The 21,942-nt window shown below is 42.9% G+C and overlaps 1 protein-coding gene across 2 annotated transcripts; it reads right to left on the bottom strand.

The window, feature by feature from the left end:
- Positions 1 to 63: 63 nt before the first annotated feature.
- On the bottom strand, positions 64 to 21,414 carry inavab (innate immunity activator b). 2 transcript variants are annotated; one of them, XM_037448452.2, is made up of 10 exons: positions 21,156 to 21,414; positions 16,409 to 16,520; positions 6,118 to 6,251; positions 4,956 to 5,078; positions 4,618 to 4,849; positions 4,402 to 4,455; positions 3,821 to 4,124; positions 3,090 to 3,221; positions 2,234 to 2,933; positions 64 to 1,682 (listed from the first exon to the last, which is right to left on the bottom strand). In XM_037448452.2, the coding sequence occupies exons 2-10, from the start codon at positions 16,461 to 16,463 to the stop codon at positions 1,590 to 1,592; spliced, it is 1,827 nt and encodes a 608-aa protein (XP_037304349.2). In that variant the 5' UTR covers positions 16,464 to 16,520; positions 21,156 to 21,414; the 3' UTR covers positions 64 to 1,589. The 2 variants fall into 2 exon arrangements, with proteins under 2 accessions (XP_037304349.2, XP_037304350.2); XM_037448453.2 differs by lacking the exon at positions 21,156 to 21,414 and adding an exon at positions 18,217 to 18,322.
- Positions 21,415 to 21,942: the final 528 nt, after the last annotated feature.

The following is a 21,942-nucleotide window of genomic DNA, read 5'->3' as shown; positions in this document are numbered from 1 at the left end:
GTTTTTGGTGGAAAAAAAATGTAAAGGGATTAAATGAAACTCAACACTATACAAACATTACTTTTTATTTTCTTCCACAGGGTTAACATTTTCAGATTTATCAACAGCAGAATCACATATTATTATTAAGCCCACTTAAACTAATTTAAATGATAAATAACAACAGTAAAAAAGATAAACACAAGGTAACATGATTGTGGTCTTTAATATATACACTAGCCAGTTTTTACTGCTGCGTTTTTTTTTACTTAGGTCCATTTCCTCTCTTTTTCCAAGTCTGACTTTGCATGGATCCAATGGTGCACATCACAATAAATAAATGCATGAATAGATCAATGAGATACCAGTCAGTATTTGGCTGTTCAAGCAATAGCAGGTATTTGCTCTCATTCTCAAATGATCTACCATAAAAAGTTGATTGGGGACTTGATTGTAAATCACATATTGGTAGTGTTTTGAATGCAGTTTACCTTGTTGTTGAAATTGTATTGGTTCTAACAACAAGAAGGGTGCCACGTCACAAACTGATACAAATTATTTTAAAGCTCAGGACATAGACATCTCAAGTGAACAAATCAATAGCTGCCAAGCATCAAGATTCATATTTAGTTGAAACTGCTACTTTGTTACTCATCTGAGTTCATTAATATCTAGTTTCAACTAGCTCATTAAGTCCATTAGTAATTCAAGTTAACTGGCTGTGCCGCTGACACACAAGTATAAAACAAGACAAAGTGGAGCCCTCCAAAACTACACGACGACAAAACTGGGATCATGAATTCAATCAGCTCAAGTTCATTTACATAGTCACACAATCATGGCGATATTACACACAACATGTAGTTGACAAAATAACAGGTTACTCATTTAGAAATACCTCACAATGAATGTATGTCCTTAATACCGCTGTCCTTACCACATCCCCACATTATGCATTATTGTGTTTTTAGCTTTCAAGCCACATCTAATGCTGTTCTACATTTTATTATTAAGCATCTAACACAGTTTGGGTTACGACTTAACATGTAGCTATTTTAAAATAAATCCTAATTCATTTGATATTAACTTCAACAATAGAAACTACTTTAAAACCATTCACATTTCTCACAATCTAACTACGATGTGCAATTTTGATGGATATTTCACTTGTTTTTTTTAACTACAGCAGTTCCATTCGTAATTGTATTGTAATTGTTCATAATAAAGCCGCCCAAAAATATTTCTAACAAGCACTTAGATTATTGTTTCACAAGAGTTAATACTAAACAACATCCAGCAAAGCAGTTTTAGTTGGAATCCAACTAAAACTGCTTTGCTGTGACTGTCAGAGAGATGTACAACATTTAAGTAACCTTTGTGGCCGTGGTTATTGTTGTACTCCAATGCATTATATTGAAAGATGTCCCCTTTTTTAAAATTCTCCCTCCATATGCCCAAATACAGGTAAACACGAGTCATGTTTGTAGGGGTAAAGAGTCAATTTGACTTGATTATCTCACAACTTCACTTAGGTTGATTGGGAATGAACGCAGTTGCAGCTTCTGAGTTCCCAGTGATCGGATTGCGGTCCCAGGTTTTTTGGTTTTGGTTTACAGCTGACTTACAAAGTGAGAGCCATCATCTACAACCCAGCGGCCTTGACTGTCATCTGCAGCTCTTTGAAGAGCCCTTCTTTGGATAACCTGAAAGATAGCAAAATACAAAATAAAAATTAGGATAATTCACATTCTGTAGTGACTTTTAACTTTTCAGGACTTAAGGTCTACATTATACATGACCTATACCTAAAGCAGGACGACCAACACACCTGTTCAGTTACACTGTATATTCAGCTGTTGTAAAAAACGGCCAAAACATTTCTGGTGCATCCAGCTGGGCTAAAAGATATTTATGTTTTATCTGAAATCCACTTCTCCGCTTTTAAAAAACATATTGCGAATGGGTAAAAAACAAACATTCTACTTACATCCTTAATATAAACATTAAAATAGAAAATATCCTTTTCACACATACTTAAACCAGTGTGTCTGACAAAAACAACAAACGTTCGTGAGACAAGATAAATGTAAAATACTTTTTAGGTCTTTTTTTCTGCTACTGTCTTAGGTGGAGGAGATGTAGAGTTGCTTCAAGGTTACTTTTCTATCAAATGTGTCCCTTTCTTAACGCTGGCTCAAGTTCACGTTGGCTGACAAACCGAAAGACATGCATCAAACATCTTTTTCCTGCTCACCTGTTCGTGGTAATTCTGATTTTGGTGGAAGGTCGCCTCCCGGGTGGACATGCTTTTAACTCGGACTGCTCCCTGCCGGTCTAGAGAGCGGGACCTCGGGGATTTAAGCTGACTGCGCTGGTGCCATGACTTAAGCTGTTCATTCACTGCTTGTTTTGGGAGGTCATTGGAGCGGTAGTGTGGATGGTCCCATTGAGCCGGGGAGGGGGAGAGTCTGACCTCAGCAGGTAAAGGCCTCTGTGCTCTGTGGTGGGGCACGGCGGCCTCTTTATAGTAATACTCATATCTGTTGGAAGGACTGGGTGCCTGCTGGGTGTAATAGCTCCGTGCCAGATCGTTTTGGAAGACCATTTCCTCGTTGTAATAGGTTTTTGGAAACCTGGGGCTGTGCTGGTGCCTGGGACTATGGTGAAAGCCAGTGAGTGCGAAGGCTTGAGGTCCATAGCTGCCGGCTGGACCAGAATGCGGCTGTGCAGGCTGATACTGCTTGGCCAAATCCCCGGGCCGCTCCCGACGCGGCGAGCTGTTGTAAGACGTAAACGAGTTTTCAGAGTTGCTATCTTCAGCTCTAACAGGGTTTCCATAGTTGACAGCGGGGGGAGGAGCCTCTGGTAAAGTTATGGCATATTCCGTCAGTCGCCTCCTTGCACCTCTGCTGCGACCACGGTCTTTTTCAAATGAAGATTCAGGGTTGGATATTCTGTGTAAACAGCAAGTGCATTAGTCACGCCACTAAATAAAATAAGTTTACAAATATATACATCTCATGATATGGAATGATCAATAATAACACTGCACTTTTAACATTAACTGTAGCTGCGCTAGAGTTCAATAGATGCATTTGAGGTGCGGCTACCTGAGGGAGAGTTGTCTGTGCACTCGCATCTCTGGTGTGGAAGGCACGCTGTTCGACTGAGAGCGGCTCAGCCGTAGATGGGAAGCGAAGCAAGCCTCTAACGGTGGTAACAATTCACTTTGGGCAGGGCTGCTAAACACACAAAACGGCAGCGCAAGAAATACGTTTAATGTTGTTTCTCAGTTCGTGTTTAAAAAAAATCTCAAAAGTCTGAAAAAGATGTCAGAAAAACTAATGGTTAAAAATGAGATGCTGACATGAAGAATTAAGTGGAGTAAATCATTTTTGTAAAAAAAGAAACTAATAGTCTTTGACATACTGTGGCAACCAATTAAAATGACAAATATGAAGCGAAGTAAGTATGAGTTTATATTACAGTAATCGACTCCTGAACAATAAAGCCTGAATTCTCCCTTTGCGTTGAGGAGTCATTATGAATCAGTAGGATTTATTGTTCCGTATTCTTGCTGTTGTAGCAACAGAGAAAAGGCAGATGGCAGTGTCAAACCTTCATGACTTCTACTTAGAAATAAAATGCAAGAATAATAATAATAATCTCTGGACTAAAAAAACGTTTCTAGATGAGTTTTTGTCCTGAATTATCAAAACAAGGTTTACAAGAATTCTTGAAGAGATGCACAATGTTTTTGCCACAGGCCAAATTTGGAGCCAAGTAACACAAACCGAACATTTCTTTGTTCAAAGGCGTCAAAACGGATGGTCGGTGTTACCTCGTCTTGCTGGAGGAGCGTGACTTCCTGCTCTTCTGGTATGGTTGGTCGAGACTGGTCTCTGTCCACGGGGAGTGCTGGATGGGAGGAAGGTCACATCCACGGCTTGAGTTTAAACTCAGCATAGAGTCAGGACCCGGATGGGGAGACTGGCTTGGGGTCAGCGGCCGACTCTGTGGAGCCACAGATGGAGACACGTAGGGGCCGTCTATGAAGGATTGTGAGGACATGGGAGGCTGGGGTTGATCCTTCTCTCCTGCGTCGGGGAGTCCAGAGGACAGCTGGGAGGACTGACTTGTCACCTCTATGGGGAAAAACAAAAGAAATGATGTAGTGTATGATACCTGCAGAAAGCTATTTGCTGTTGATCAATGTTAATATCCTCCATCTTAATATATTAAGAAAGCATCTTTTAGGAGGAGAAACATGAGCACTAAAAGTATTCATGTTTACTCAACTCTGGTCCCATGTCAACATGATTTATGTTTTTAATGGTAGCTGTGCAGCTTTCACATTCATTATGTTGGTCTTGCTTCAACTTTCGCCCACACTTGATTTTAAGCTTTTTTTTCAACTCTCACCTTCATCTTGCACTAATGAATCAGACAGAGAGCTGTCATCAGATGCACCCAGATCTGAAAATCAAAAAAATACCCTTTGGTTCACATGTGAAGTGGCAGATGATACATTTCTAATCAATGATTAAGTTATGAAGTCAATTAACCAATAGCACAAGTGATTATATAAACAGACTTGATGGCTAAACTGACTTCTGGTCTGGCCAGGTCGCATCTCACCGTGTTGAGCAATATTGAAAGCAGGGAGAGGGGAGGATCGACCGTGCTCCAGTCGGAGCTGGAATGCCGTTTCTTGCAGCCGTTTGACTTTCTTCTCCTCTCTCTTGCACTGCTTTAGCCGACTCTTCTTCACAGCCTTACTCAGGTGATCCTCCTCGCAGAGCTTGCGCGCTGCCTCGTATATCTTCATCTGAAGTGCCAACTCGGCATCCACTAAATTCAGATCTGACTCCTGTAAAACGGCACGTAGTCGAGAGAGAAACAACTCTGTGACTCCTGAAACAACGTATGTCCTCGAGGTCAACATGCTGTTTACTGTTTACAAACGCGCTCCATACCTCGGCTCCTCGAGGGAAGCTTTGCACGTCCAGTTTAAACGCAGCTCCGATGCGTCTGCGAATATGCGGAGGCTTCTCTCCCGGCAGCAGAGGGTAATCATCCGACAGCTGGCCGGTCAACTCCTAACACAAGAGAAAATATCACATTTCCAAATGTCCACGGAGAAACATTTGAACCTGACTAAAACCTCTGGTATCTGGTAATATATATTACTTCAGTTCGGTTTTCCAAATAGGGACCCACACATCTCTTGGAAGTTTATTTTACCATGTCCGTGCCAGTTTTGTTATAATGTAGCAACTCATTTTTCTCATTTACATGTTGAGGCATATAGGTGGTATCTGTTGCAAAATTCTGCATTGATTTCCTTTCTCTCAACATTCTTTCTCGCTGTGGCGGCCATCCGTGTCCAAACTGAACGCGAAGCACGACAGCACACGGCCGCTGGTTTCATTATCGAGGAGTCATAAGAACTGTTGGATTGACTCACTCCTAACCAGCCCCTCTTGCAGACAGACAATCGCGTAAGCGAGGCCAATGAGCTTTCTTTTGTCACTAAAAGAAGCGAGAAGCCTTCTGTCTTCCATTAGTTCACCTCAGCATGTCCCAACAGGAGTGCTCGAGCCCAGTGTCAACGTGAAAGAATGATCCGTCCTGGGATCTTACCCTGGGGCGCTGACGCATGGCAGGAAAACACCTATGTGTCCAGTTTCAGAATGAAAATACTTTTTATTTCCGCATAGTGGACTCAGACAGGAGATAACCACTGTGGCTTTAGGGCCATTTTGAAGCTAATGCTGAAAAAAAATTAAATTCCTAAATTTGTTGGTTTGTTGAATCACTGAAATTGAAAATCTATTTTTCTTTCTTTTAAAACACAAAGACCTCAAACTACAAGTGTTTTTTTTTTCTCCACATTTTGGGACATGACTGAGCAAAGGTCACTTTATTGACATGCAGTCAAATGCGTCATCACACATCCTGCACTGAAATACACCTACTTAATCTTTTATAAAAGGGGGCAGAATCATATGACGAAGAAAATGACTAACTAACCCTCATGCTTATGTGGCTCATTAATTCTGTGACACGTTATCAATTATTTAATGCAATTGTTTTTTTAACTGTTGGCCTGTTAATGTGTAGATCCCTTTTACTTACAGCTTCTCGTATGCAGAGTTTCTTCAGCTCCAGTAGGCAGAGCTCCAGTCGGTTCTGGAGAGCCTGGTGTTTGAGCTTCATGGCCCGTGTGTGCGTGGTAACATCCTTCATGTGTGTCATTGGGCTGTCAGAGCCTGCGTTGAGCAAACAGGAAAGAAGCAAATGACGTTATGTGACGATTAAATCGTATCGTGTTTAAATCCAATACAGAAATTACACATTAAAGGCTCCCTTCTGAGAAGTTTATCATGTTCAGTTTTTGTTGTCACAGAAATGTTAATTTAACTCGATGGAATGGATGGATGGAATTGCATTGTATTACACTAAAATGTGTTTTAGTATTAATTAGTATTAAATGCCAACTCATGAACATATGTGCATAGTGTGTGTGTGTGTGTGTTAACCTCAATGAAGTAAATCCCTCGTGCATGAGGGGACCAATCTTTTGTACTTTAGAACACTACCCATCCAAATGTGTCCCTCTGTATTTCCTGTAATGTTATTCATACGTTCCATACGCATGAGTTCAAAATAATTTGAGGGTCAGCAAGCCCTTTACTATTTAATATCCTTCATGTTTCTTCTGTTTCTAGCGTAGTGGCATGAGGAATGACTGTTGGGATCTTCCTGACTATAAACAAAGTGCAAATGTTTGACTGGTGCTGTCTGTAGCCTCGGTAACTAATGGCATTAAGATTAGTCTCAGTGAGGGCGTGGCTTCCAGCAAAATGCATTGAGCACTAAATACCTTTAGGGATTATTAACAGAATCCCTGCAGGTACTGACAAACATCTGAGGTGTGACAGGAAAGAAGTGTGACAGCACCACAATAGAGCAAAAATTCCTCTTCCTAGAGGGACAATCCCCCTATTCTCTGTAGGCCGACACTTTCATTGTGTAGCGCAGACATCACGTGGCTCAATTAGGACGCGAGGAATGTCAGAAGGGCCAGAAATAATCAGTGAACACTGCCGGGTGTTGCAAGGACAAGACTGTCAAAAGATTCAGTTGACTATTACTCAATCAACTCATTGATCAATAGATTGATTGTTCCAGCTCTAATATTCACAAGAGTCTAATATTCACAAAACATGTTAGACCGGAACAAGCAGAGTTTTGTACAGAATGAAATAGAAACTCCACCGAACTTGCATGTCGAAGCCTGTTTACAGATCTTGGGAAATACAACAACTTGTGTGGAAAAAGTAGTTTAAAGCCTTTTGTGTGCAGAGAAAACGAAGTGAAATCTGACTTGAGGTCCCACGTGTGCAGTTAGATGATAAAGAAAATCCCATACGAACGTTTAAATAGGAGTTTACCAGAGCCCTGTGGCCTGCCCCTCTTCTCCTCCCCACTATCCACCGGGATACATTCATGTTACAGCTGAAATGTTGTGTTACTCTCAAAAAGGAAGTGCTTATGCTAAAATATTGTGTGAAACAGCAGCAATTAAATAACTGGTGAACAGTGTCAGGAGAAGATTCATGTTACCAACTGGCTTTCAATTTCAGAGTGGGGACGTAAAAAATGAATAGGTGGATGTAAACTGTGTTTTTGGCACAAAAAGATCAACATCAAAGGTATAATTTGATTTAAGAACTTGTCTTATGTTCAGGGTGACTCGAAAGCTGGTGCTGCGATAAGATTACCACGGGCTGTCCTGTACCAGGCATGTACTCGGCTTCAACGTTGATTTGGGATTCCTTCAAGGGTCTACTGGCTGAAAGACATGAAGCTGTGCTTATAAATAATGACTCCTTTTAATTTAAGGCATAATGTTTCCAGTACTACTTATTGTCTGAAAAGTCAGAGGACATCGTCTTCCACTAATTGACACAATTCAATGAAGATTCCCAGTGTCCCTCAGGTATAAATTAGCCAACCAATCAAAGGCAGCCATGTTTGTTTGTTCTAACTTCAGGTCGCATGATTTCTTGATGTCAAACACCAAGCTTGGCTGCAGTGAGCTGCACTGATCATAAATAAACTTGTGTCCTTCTGCAAGCTGTTGTGACGCACACACGGTGTATGGTCACATTTGGGTTTAATTCTTATTCATTTAAATGAACGTTTCGTCATTGTGTGTGGCGCTATCTATGCCCAGTAGGTGGCAGTGCAGCGTTGTGGCTTCGCCTCGGGGTCCTAACTCTGTATTTGTGCGTGCAGCGTCTCATTGCTTGAGGAGACGCTGATAGAAGAAGCCACACGTCTGCTGGTGTAATTTATTTCTACTTTCCTCAGGTCAGTAACCAGTAAAGTGCACTTACCAATATGGGTAAACAACTTTTAGAAGTTCGACATTAACCACCTGCAATTCTTAGGGACAATTTGGTTTTATTCAGTAGCTAACGCTACGTTGTTAAGAAGGACCCACTGTCGAGAGCTAGCTAGAATGATAGTAGCCCTGTTTACCTCCTTGTTCTATCTGGCTCGTAAACGCTATACTTTTCCTTTGTAATCAAACCAATCAATTTGTTATGTTTTGTTATGTGATGTGATGTTAGGTTGACTCAGATTTCATATGCTAATTCATGTGACTGCAAAATGTATTTAAAATGTTTGTTAGCACGTGTTAGCCGTTTGCTGTATCAGAAGCAGCGCCGCCATCTTCAATGGCGTCCTTCTCACATACACCACAGTAGTGTGGGCACCTTGCCAAAGTCACGGTTATTTGGACCAAAAGTACGGATTTAATCCAGAGTATTAATGCAAGCCTCTATGGTTTGGTCTGTGAATTTGTATTGTTTGTATCTTTGAAGTATGTTGTCAGGCGAAAATGTAGACATTTGTATATGCTTGCTTTCACTTCAATGGTGAAATAAATATCATTGCTTGAGGAGACGCTGATAGAAGAAGCCACACGTCTGCTGGTGTAATTTATTTCTACTTTCCTCAGGCACAAGTCTGTCATCAGGCTCTCTCATCCTGAGACCTGTAACAGATCTTTGGGGGCTCGTCCGGGATCGGCAGTGCTACGAGGGTCTGACTGCTGATCCAGTGATCCATGAACCAGAGTGACGACACGTTGCCGGAGCGAGGGGCACTGTGAGTGAGTGACTGCCAGGGTGAGGGAACCAGAGTAGTGGAATCCAAGCCAAGAGGGTACAACTCAACAGTCCCAGGGCGGTGACAACGTGCGACATGTCTGACAACGAGAGAAAGAGGCTTGTTTGGACAATAAAGAAAGGACTACACAGCCTGACAACTGAAGAGATCTTCCAGCTCACCCAAAGCATCGGGCCAGTTGATGAGCTTGAAGCAGATGAGTTAAACGAAAATGATGAGGAGAGTTGTTTTGAATATTTGTCTGCTTACATGTCTAGTAACTCCCTGTTGATGTTAGAAGATGAGGGAATTTCATGGTTATTGGATCTGAAAGATAAAGTAGATGAGATCATTGAAGACCATAGCAAGAGTCCAGAGACTCAACAGTTAAACATTGAGGGGAAGGCAAACATCCCAACCATGATGCATTCACTGTCTATTGACAGAACTACTGCTAATGACTATTCTGGATTAAATGAAGGGACCACAGCAAACAGTGGCACACGTAGTGGACACATACCAACTGATACAGCCACGGCTAATGCTGAGACCCGTGAACCTGATATGCAGAAGTTACTGTCCAGTTATGAGGAGATGTATAACAAACTCCTGCAGTTAAATGTCCCATTTAACACACACACTGCAGGCAAACAAATACTTAGTTTGAGGGACTGTAACCAGCCTGGTAGCCAAAACACAGTCCACCCACCACCAAGCGTACCTAACTCCAGCACCGAGAGACAGCCAACCCAAACCAGTAGGCTACACATTGATCACTCACCTCACTACATGCCTCAGTTCAGAACGGAGCAGCCCACTCACGCAGGGGAAACCATGATAGCTTTAAGGGATATCCCGCTACTACAACGTAGGGAATTTAAAATACATGGAGGGCAGATCGGGGACACTGCATCAGACGTGAGCTATAACAGCATCTGCAAACAAGTGGATGAGGGACTGAGGGAGCGATACACAGACAATGAGATCATCAGAGGAGTTTTGCGTATCATCAAATCTGGCAACTTCAGAGACATGCTCACAAACAAAGAGGAAATGACGGTCACAGAGCTGAAGAGTTTCCTCCAATCTCATCTTGGCGAGAGGGGAAGCACAGAGCTATTCCAAGAACTGATGTGTGCAAAGCAACATGAACATGAGACACCTCAGCAGTTTTTATACAGGACAATTGGGCTAAAGCAGAAGATAATGTTCACATCCAGGCAATCTAACTCTGTGGTTAAGTATGATGCATCAACAGTACAGTGTGTGTTCCTTAACACCATCTACCAAGGTCTGGGAGAGAAACATGAGGATGTGAGGCGAGATCTAAAACCTCTTCTGTCTGACTCCAACGTGTCAGATGAATCCCTGCTGAGGCAAGTAATCAGAACTACCAACGAAGAAAGTGAAAGGAGGCGCAGGCTGGGTCGCAGCTCCATCCGTAAAGTGACTCAGGCTCACAGTACTCATGCTGAACCAGAAAAGACAAATAGAGATGACAGAAGTACTGAAACTGAAAACAAAGACAAGACTATTCAGAAGCTAACAGCCCAGGTCGATGCCTTAAACCAGACCATTGATTCATTGAAACAACTTAGAATGCAAACCCAGGCGGCTGAACGGGCTTACTCTCCTGCATATAAGTACCCCACTGACAAAGCTATGTCACAGAGAAGGAGACCCTTTGGATGCCCTCCGTGTGTAGAACAAGGTCTACCTAACTGTAGCCACTGTTTTGTTTGTGGAGGTGAAGGTCACCGTGCTGTAGGTTGCCTGAAGAAACCAAAGCCGCCGGGAAACGGGCCTCGGTCATGGAAGAGGGACGATCTGTGACTGCATTCATGAAGAAGTCCCATAACAGTGAGGTTCTGCTGTCTGAAACCGTCGATGTCACTTCAGCCAACTCACCTCACCTGTCCAACGAAACACAGCCGGTCACAGACAAAGTAGCTCCACTGATTGGACGCAGGTCCCTACTAAGATGCAGCCTGGCGGGCTATGCTGTCACGGTTCTGCTAGACACTGGAGCAAATGTGAGTATCCTTGACCGAACCTGGAAAGATAAATATTTGCCCTCTCAGAATATTCGACCCCTCAGTGAACTCATTGACAAGGAACTGGACGTGTTAGCTATTACAGGAGATGAAGTACCCTACGACGGATGGGTTGAGGTAATAGTTAACCTGCAAGGTAATGATGACCCAGACCTCTCTATTCGAGTACCCTTCCTAGTAAGTCGTTTAAAGATTGAAAGGCCATTGATTGGATTTAATGTAATTCAAGAATTGATCATGGGGCAACAGAGTAGACCTAAAGTCCTGTCTATCCTCACTAATCTCCTTGCTGGAGCCATGGAGATTGACAGTGTTAAAGCTGAAGCCATAGTGAGTTTTGTGCAGACGCAAAACCTAGAGGAAGAAAGGACTACTGTGAAAGTAGGTCTGAAAGGGGCTTTCATCCGCCCTGGAGAAGTTGCCTATGTCAAATGTCAAGTCCCAGACAATTTCCACTCCCCTGACTCATTGGTGTTATTTGAACCCAAATTCAACAGTCTACCATTAGAGAGACTAGACATAGGTGTGGGACTCGTGAAAATCCATCAGTCTGACAGGCCCTATGTTGAAGTACCGATAGGAAACCACACAGAGCAGGATGTGACACTACCCTGTAAGACTATTATTGGCAGTATTGAGCTTGTTGAAAGAATAACAGAAGTCGCAGAGTCAGAGAGTCACGAGAAACGGGAAGATGTAGTACATATTACCGACTCTGCACCGGCTACTCAAATGAACAATGACAGCCCAGTCCCACTTTGGCACCCTCCTGTTGACATAAGCCACCTCACAGAGAAGCAACAGAAAGAAGTCCACCAACTGCCGTATGAAGAATCTGGAGCTTTTGCTCGGGATGATGACGACATTGGATGCATTCCTAGTCTCCAAATGAGCATCAACCTTATGGATGATATTCCTGTCCAGCGGACTTATACATCAATCCCCAAGCCACTCTACAAGGAGGTAAAGGAATATGTTCAGGTTCTGCTTGCTAAGGGATGGATAATAAAGTCAAAATCTCCATTTGCTGCTCCAGTGGTCTGTGTCCGAAAAAAGGATGGAACACTCAGATTGTGTATTGACTACAGACTTCTCAACAAAAAGACTGTGCCGGACCGGCACCCCTTACCTCGCATTCAAGACCTAATTAACACCCTTGGAGGTCACAGCTGGTTCACCATTCTGGACCAAGGAAAAGCCTACCACCAAGGCTACATCGCTGAGGGGTCCCGTCATATGACAGCATTTGTCACACCGTGGGGCCTATATGAATGGGTGAGGATCCCATTTGGCCTCTCTAATGCTCCAGCTGCCTTTCAGAGAAGCATGGAAGAGATGCTTGACAGCCTGCGGGATGAGTGCTGTATCCCCTACCTAGACGATGTACTTTGTTATGGAAAATCCTTTGAGGATCACATCGAAGGGGTAAGGCGGGTTCTGAGAGCCCTGCAGCGCCATGGTGTGAAGCTCAGACCAACAAAATGTGATTTGTTTAAACATGAAGTCAGGTATGTTGGAAGGCTGGTCTCTGCAGAGGGAGTACGGATAGATCCAAAGGACCTAAATGCTGTTTCAGCTTTGAGGGAAAAGACACCCAGCACAGTAGGAGATGTCAGGAAGCTGCTTGGATTCCTCAGTTATTATAGGACATATATCCAAAACTTCTCTCGCATTGCCAAGCCCATCTATGAATTGCTACAGGTGAAAAGAAATACAGAAGAAAACCCACCAAGAATCCTGAAAAGAGGGAAGGGTGCTCAGCTCTCATCAAGGTCCCCAGTGCAGTGGACAATAGAGCATCAAGGTATCCTCCAACAGCTCATCGACACACTTACCAGCCCACCTGTACTCGCATACCCGGACTTTGACCTGCCCTTCACCGTGCACACTGATGCTTCAGAGCAAGGCTTAGGTGCGGTACTGTACCAACGTCAGGAAGGAAGACTGAGAGTCATCGCCTATGGTTCAAGGACTTTGTCTCCAGCCGAGAAGAACTACAGGCTTCACTCGGGAAAGCTTGAGTTCCTCGCTTTGAAATGGGCTGTTTGTGAGAAATTCAGGGACTATCTGTTTTATGCACCCCACTTTACCATCTACACAGACAATAACCCACTGACATATGTCATGAGCACAGCCAAACTAAATGCTGTTGGTCACCGATGGGTAGGTGAACTTGCAGACTTCCGATTTGATATCAGGTACCGACCAGGGAAGAGCAATGTTGACGCTGACACCCTTTCCCGTCTACCCCTGGACATTGACAGGTGTATGGTGGAATGCACCAAGGAATTGTCCAGAGAAACTATACTTGCAACATGGGAAGGTAGTCAGGCTGCAGAGAAACAAGACATTGCTTATGTGGCAACGCTAAATCTTGCACAAGGTCCAGATTCTCATGAGGTGGGACATCTGCCTACTATTAACCATGATGAACTGGTCAAGGCTCAAAGGGAAGACCCATCAATTGGGGCAATAATAAGACTAAAGGAAACAAAGAGAGCCTTGTCAAACGAAGATCGGCAGGGAGCGACAGGGACGCTCCGAAAACTTATGCATGAATGGGGGAAACTCCACATCAAGAACCAACTGCTGTACAGACAGACAACGCAGCGACAACAACTCGTTCTCCCAACAAGATACCACTCATTGGCTCTTAAACACCTCCATGATGACATGGGTCACGTAGGAACTGAGAGAGTTCTTACCTTGGCGAGAGAGAGGTTTTATTGGCCATTTATGAAACGAGACATTGAAGCTTATGTGACCAGAAGATGTCCCTGTATCAAAAAGAAGAAACCTGTCGTTCACATCAGAGCACCAATGGGAAGTATCACCAGCACTTCACCACTGGAACTGGTCTCCATCGACTACATGCATTTAGAGACAAGCAAGGGTGGTTATGAATATATCTTAGTTGTAATAGACCATTTCACCAGATTTGCCCAAGCGTATCCAACGAGAAACAAGTCCGGAAGAACAGCTGCAGAAAGGATTTTCAACGACTTTATTCCCCGGTTTGGATACCCAGCTAAGCTTCACCATGACCAAGGCAGAGAGTTTGAAAATGAACTATTCAAAACTCTCCAACAACTAACCGGAGTTAGCCACTCCAGGACAACACCATACCATCCTCAAGGTAATCCAGCGGAACGTTTAAATCGAACCCTGCTCCAGATGCTAAGAACCCTTGAAGAGAAAGAGAAGAGCAATTGGAAAGAACACCTACCACAGATTGTGCACGCGTATAATTGCACCAAACATGAAGCCACAGGGTTTTCACCACACTACTTATTGTATGGACGTCATCCACGCCTACCTGTTGACTTATTATTTGGGCTGTCCACAGAAGAGGAAATGGATTCACCCAGAGGTTATGCAGAGAAATGGGCAAAACGGATGAGAGAAGCCTATCGAGTTGCCTCCCAGAATAGTCAACAATCAAGCGCGAGAGGCAAGAGGTATTATGATCGGCACCTGAAAGGAGTTGTTCTGCAGCCTGGTGACAGAGTCTTGGTCCGGAACCTGGGTGAGAGAGGTGGTCCAGGGAAGTTACGGTCCTATTGGGAGCAGACAGTGTATGTCGTTCGGGAACAAGTGAATGACAACCCTGTCTACAAGGTCTCCCCAGAGACAGGTGGGAACAGAGTACGGACTCTTCACAGAAACCTCCTGCATGTTGTAAACGACTTACCTGTTGACCTACCCCCACAGACAAAGACCACACAACCCACAGAGCGAAGGGTACAAAGCAGACCTGCAAGGACACAAAACCAGGGTGATCTATCTCAGAACAGTGATTCCTCAGACACAGACGAGGATACCCCAAGGGTTCAGTACTGGTTGAGGGTCCCAAGACAAACGGAAACTGAAATGAGAGTAGTGAGTCCTGCTCTTCAAAGGTGGGAAAATACAGCCCCCAGTCCAACAGAACATTCAGAACTGACTGAACAATCCAGAGTCATCTTACTGACAAAGGAGGCTAATAGGAAAACAAGACCTGCCAGAGATGACAGACAAGAAAACCCTGATGTTGTCATGCCTGAAAGGGAATTGAGGCAGGATGAACCAGAAGTGCAAAACAGAGATGATCTACTCGTAGGCCAAGCACAACTGGGAGAAGACAATGAGGGAACTAGGCCCAGTCCAAATGAACGTGAAGGACCTGTCACCTCTGGAGCGGTGGACAAAGAGAGTGAACAAGTTAGAAGGTCCACACGAGACCGAAAGCCAACACGGATGTTGACATATGAATCCTTGGGTCAACCATCATACTACCCACACAGCTCCGTAAACAGTGTATGGGGACAGCCAATGCCCGTTTGGGGAATGTCGCCATGTCTCATGTCGCAACCGGAACCCTGTCCAACCTGTTATCAAGCACCCTACCGAATGCCTCATCAGGCAGTGACATACCAGGCCATGCCCTGCACACCAGTGGTGCCTTACCCTGTGCCTGTTTACCCACACTGAACACACACACACACACACACACACACACACACACTTTGATCTGCTCAAAACACGGTAAATTTATACAAACTATATTGAATGTTAAATTGATTATAAGAACACGAAGGTTATGTCATAGTGTTTGAATAAGTTTCCTTTTATGATGTCAGGAGTTTGTTAGCACGTGTTAGCCGTTTGCTGTATCAGAAGCAGCGCCGCCATCTTCAATGGCGTCCTTCTCACATACACCACAGTAGTGTGGGCACCTTGCCAAAGTCACGGTTATTTGGACCAAAAGTACGGATTTAATCCAGAGTATTAATGCAAGCCTCTATGGTTTGGTCTGTGAATTTGTATTGTTTGTATCTTTGAAGTATGTTGTCAGGCGAAAATGTAGACATTTGTATATGCTTGCTTTCACTTCAATGGTGAAATAAATATCATTGCTTGAGGAGACGCTGATAGAAGAAGCCACACGTCTGCTGGTGTAATTTATTTCTACTTTCCTCAGGCACAAGTCTGTCATCAGGCTCTCTCATCCTGAGACCTGTAACACTGTAATATCCTGACACTAAATCAATGGAGGGACCGACTTGATGGTCTAATGAGGAGATGGTTTTCGAAGTTTAGACATACAGTATGTTACAGTGACATTTGCATATACTACCTGGAGAGAGCTCAAAGCTGTCCTTTGACATTAAATATTTTAGACAGGCTTTAAATGATACATAAACATGTTTTACCTGAGTGAAGGATGATGCCGCTGTCCGTGTCACTGATCTCTCCGCTGCCCTCCATGTCCGTGGATCCACTCGTTGCTGTTCTTCAGTGGAGGACGTCGACGCTCACCATTTCCTGTAACGCATTATTTCAGCTGGAGCATCCATCACAATTTTCAGCATTTTCCTTGTCTACGACAACTTGATTAAAACAAAAGTCAAGGGTTCTTTACGGGAAGGTCTTCAAAATGTAGATAAATCTGAATGGCCTTGTTATTTTGGTTTAGATAAGAGCTACATTATAACCATGAAAAACCTATTGAATGAGAATGAGAAAGGGCTGCCAACTTTCTCATTTGGTCTCACCAGGACATGATGTAGTCGCACCCTCTTATTGCTCAAAAGGCTATTAATCAATGACCTTGCTGATCAATATTTGCATATCCAGCGTGCCCTGTTGTCATCAGTGAGTCGAACATTTTGTTCTTCTCGTCTCTTCTCGACCCCTTCATTGGTTGAAACACTGTAAAAGCAAAATGGATGGTTTGGTTACCTAATCCCGTGACGGGGTGATTCAGGTGTGACTTGCCTTCTTGACCGTACAGTCAGGTGTACTCATAGTCTCCCACAGCATGAGTAGTACACATGAAGTCTGGGGCGTGGGACTGTTTGCTAGTCTCTAATGTCACATGATTGCCATTATCTCATTCCTTCGGATAAGAGGCTTGGGACGCATGAGCCATATATTCGGCTGGTGTCGGATAACTATGAAACTTGTTGGTTCAATTATTAACTAAAAGTCTACAGAAATGTGAGGCTGATGTGCAAAACGCTTAAGTGACAAAGCTACAGCGCTGAAGTTTGAGTTAAAAAAATAAATGGCAAGGATTGCAAAATTAGCTAAAATGTTCTCTTCAATTTTTGGTATGAGCTCTTTTAACTTTTAACAAAAACATTTAAATGACTTTACTATAACAAATTCTATTAAATGTTGTAGGTATTGACTATCGTGCTAAAGTTGTTTTACTTTTCAAACCCCATCAGACAACATGCAGAGGTTTGTCTTTTGAATTTGATACAATCCAAGATCCAAAAGGAAACAGAAAGCCCCCCCCCACCAGGAACGCAACTACTGATCATTTTCCTTATTAATCGATGAAAATGCAGGAATATCGAAAGTTGAAGACTTCTATTGAAAAATATTTTTTATCCAACCAACATTTCAAAAGATTCAACACAGAAATGGCAGCAAGTATTGACACAATTGTGTGGTTTGCTCCATTAATGAAGACACAGACGAGCTGGCTTCTCTGTTCACATGTCTTGGAGAGTTCTGAGGTTTCTGACTCCCACTCATCAGTTCAATGCGTGCAGACTACTGAAAGCCCCTGAAAAACCAGAAGTCTCATCCTTTCAGCGCACAAGGATGGGCTGAATTGAAACTACTTGTGCTGTTTGATGTCTACAGTAGCTCGTCTTCAAAATTGATACAAAGATCTGTTGATGTCCAGACCAATCCACAACATTTTACAAATTAAATGTTTTGTTAAACATATTTTAGTTGGTTCAAGCATTTGAGCGTTGTGCGTTTTATTTTAGTGGGCAATTTCTTTGGGAAATCCAACACACACACACACAAGATACAGGTAAGGATCTGTCCTCAACCAGGTGCGAAGAAAGTGTACAAAACTGGACCTGGAGGTATTTTGTGTGCATTGTTCATGTTAGTACCACAGAGAAAGCCATACTTTACTACACCATCATAGCATATCTCTTTATGAAAAGTCAACACAAATATACTCTCAAAACAATACAAGTTTGAAAAAACTTACTTTGTGAGAACCAGAGAAAAACTGTCAAAATCCAAGTGAAAACTTGTATAGAATTCCCAACTTAAGTAGAAATGCATAAAACCTGAGCTGTGTGGAGTCTGGACAGGAATGAGGGACTCGCCCGCTTAGCAAAGCGCTGCTACTCAGTGAGGAGGAGTGGCCGCATACTGAGGGCTGAACACTTGAGTCAGTATCAAATAACTCAGCACTCCTGTTCGAGCTTGAAACTGTGTCAACAACAATGACAACGATGCTACGAGATTACACTTTAGTTCACCCTCATTTCACCCTCACCCCGGTGGCAACCTGAGTGAAACGTGTGTCTCTTCATGAAGGCACTATTGCTACAAGGAGTATGACAAGGATACGGGCCCGGGGGAAACCTCTGAGCAACAACACATAGTGTAGGTGTAAGGTTGACTGGAGGAAATAAATAAAAGAAATTAAGTGATTTGATCTTCTCAAGAATATAAAAAAATGCTTACTTTTTTACACAAATCGTGTCCAAACGTTTGACTGATACTGTGTGTTGTATGTTAGTATATTGAATACATTTGTGAATAGCATTTTTTTCAACTGTTTAAACACATTTCTGGGTCCAGGTTTTTGGGACTAAAGCCCAAACCTCCTGCTTTGGTCACTGGTAATAGATGAGTCAATGATGACTGGATAACTGACTGTCGGTGACTCTCTCCCCCTTCACCTCGTCTGTTTTTCTTACAATAAACTACTTCAGAGCCAGAGTTCTGCTCTGCATGTTCAAAGATCAAATACTCCCTCAATGTATTTCTACTGCCATCTCCTGGATGTTCAAAGGGCAGGTAAAACAGACAGAAGTACTATCTTAGATTTGCAAATCGCCTTCTTAACCTCCAACACTTCTCTGCTCACTTCCGGGCTGGTGGTGCAGAGGCTCTTCTGTGGCCTGACGCTTTCTCCTGGACTAAAAAGAGGGAAGCGCGCGGCGGCGGTGGGACAGTTTGCATGATTTACACAGACCAAGAGGCAGCACCTGCTCTCAGAGCGCATCGCTCACATTCATTCTGAATCTCAATATTCATTTTGGACTTTCCAGGAATGTTGGTGCTCAGACACGCAGAGAAAAAGGTCCAGCAATTCCCAGCCTCAAGAATCAGCTCTCGAATGGCATGGCACAGAGGAAGCAGCAGCCATGGGAACAAAGCAGCAGATATTTGGTTCGGTGATGGTTGTGGTTGATAAAATTAAAGAGCGCAGGAGCAGCGTCTTGTGGAAACAGGCAGTAAACCAAGTTTGATTATCTAAAATCAGATATGGTTAACGAGAAGGTTGGGGTTGACAGGAAATTGGTTAAATCACAATATTCCTCTTTCAATTCTGTACTGCTGCAATTAATTCCATTATGCTTAATGTGAAGACTAGTTAAATATCTCCCCACAACACTACCATGTAGCACAGACACAGTCCGCCTGTGCAGCAGTAGCCAGTTGGTTGCACGTCATGGGTAGTTTATATAAACCAGAGTACCCCACCAGACAGAGAGATTTGTGTAGGCAGCACAGCAGCTGGTAAAACAAATTCTTGAAATATTCTCGAGTCCTTTTTATATGTGTATGGCTAGACTTGTGCTGCCGGTGTGTTGAGCCATCAGCTGCCAGGGGTCACCCAGCTCCCCCTCAGTATTTTGCAGCTCTGCTCTTTCACTAACTTCTAACGGATAATTTAACTGTATGGATGCGCAAATCAAAGCGGTGTCATAAAAACATTCAATAAAGTCACACATCATAAAACAAACATTGCTATTCTTGGATCTGCTGTGTTCCGCCGCCCACCCGCCTCTATAATTGACTCTAATAAAGATGGGGAAATAATACCACATTTATGTTCAATGAGCAACTGTGCAGTGGTGCGTGTGATGTCGATAACGGAATTAGAAGTTTGTGCCCCCGACCTCCTGCTAATCAAGGTCTGTGTAAAGTGTAAACAAGAGTAAATACATCAACACCATTGCATGCATATTTTTCTGCTAGGTTAAATCTAACACATCTGGCGTCCACGTAAACTTAAAACTTAAGCTTCTGAATAGTGTGGGGTTCAACAAAGTTTGGGTGCACAGCTTGAGTTTGTAATGAGCGTACCAGCAGCGGGTCACTGAGGTTTGGGGGGGGGGGGGGGGGGTTAAGCAACCTCTGTCCTCTTGCCTCCTGGTCAATTCTCAGGAATGTGAAGCGAGTGGAAACGTTTCAATGCAAAGCAATCACACACTAACTTATGTGACTGCTCTGTCTGAGAAAAGTTTCTGAGAAACTGGTGTGGAGATTGAATTAAAATGATGCATCAACTTTATTATGTGCACTATTAAAACTACTTTGATGCAGCAGAATTGCTCCTCTCGGTGGGGGATCTCTATCGCGCATTTATAACGTATATTTTTTTATTATGATTATGGGTGGTTTATGAAGAAATATGAAATATGGTAGCAAACTATAATAATGTTTAAGTTAACGTTAGACTTACGGAGGAAGTGTTTACTGGCTTAAATCACACCGAACCACAACGGCATATTAGGCACTGTGACGTCGCAGAGACATTCATACAATCAAATGGTACAATACGCATCAACGTTGAACTAAGGTGTCAAGTTACATCACGGGAAAAATCTCTGGAGACACAAAAACGAAAGAAATATATCTTGGTGGTCTATTCGTTCATTTCATCGGCGCCCTCTGAGCTTCGTAAAGCTGCAGGGCCTCGGCTTGGAAAAGTTTCTCAGTTTAGTTTAGAAAAACACGCACAGCTGTGAGCTTTTGAAAACATTTAAACACACGCTTCCAAATAAAATATCACATTTTCGAGGGAGCAATGAGTGCGCTGGTTTGAAAATATAGAACAGCGCATACTGTATATGAATGCAAATACTGTGAAATAAAACTTCTAACGTCATCGTGTGTTGTTCCTACCTTAGGTAGCTAGTTAGCCAGCTAGCATCGTGTCTCATCTGCATCCATACAAACTGCGCTGCATCGGTGTCCCAGATTTGAGCTGTAGCTCTAATTATATTTACACTGACAAAATAGCAGAGGGAACAAACACGAAGTCCTCATGTTAAGTCGTTGTGGTCTAAACTGCTGAATACATTACAACACAGACATTAAATAATGATTTAGCCCCTGAATGAAACTTTAGTTGGATGGTCTAACTAACGTAACGTTACTTCTCGAACACAGTAAAGTAAAACAATGCTATGCTGCCTCCACGTGCTGTCGGAAACACTCTTAAAAGAATGACATCAAGTTTTTACCATGGTAACGACGTTTCCGATACCCGGCGTATATGGAGGCATGGGCATCAAGTTAAGTTATCCAATGTTCATCATCAGTCCATATGTTTATTAAATCAGTTTGTTATTTTATCACTCCAGGATTGGTCGTTGTTGCAATTATGTACAGTTTGACTGCCGCAATAAATAAATATATAAACGATCACTCTTAAAGAAAGTAATCCCTTGGGTTTAAGTTGCTAGTATTGCATTTAGTGTCGCTTGTAAAGGCTCAGCGTTACATTCAACACTATGGTCGTGGAAATCACGAGCATGAAATTGGATCATGAACGCCACATGGTCAGCCACTTCTTTGCTGTGATGTGTTAAATGGCGCAACGGCAATACATATAACTTTTATGTTTATACAGCGGGTTTTATACAAGTTCTTTTCTGACATGACCAAATGGAAATATTTTAAAACCGAG

Source organism: Pungitius pungitius, chromosome 8, assembly GCF_949316345.1.
Source record: "Pungitius pungitius chromosome 8, fPunPun2.1, whole genome shotgun sequence".
NCBI lineage: Eukaryota > Metazoa > Chordata > Actinopteri > Perciformes > Gasterosteidae > Pungitius > Pungitius pungitius.
The sequence above is the reverse complement of the archived record's forward strand: the minus strand, read 5'-3'. Positions and strand labels throughout refer to the sequence as shown.

Bases quoted from the DNA above. Each gene is read 5' to 3' on its own strand.
- inavab (XM_037448452.2), bottom strand. From the start codon at position 16,463: ATGGAGGGCAGCGGAGAGATCAGTGACACGGACAGCGGCATCATCCTT. The intron at 5,079-6,117 runs GTAAGTAAAAGG...CTCTTGTGTTAG, and splicing joins AACTCTGCATACGAGAAGCT to GAGTTGACCGGCCAGCTGTC. The intron at 4,125-4,401 runs GTGAGAGTTGAA...TTTTCCCCATAG, and splicing joins TTCATTAGTGCAAGATGAAG to AGGTGACAAGTCAGTCCTCC.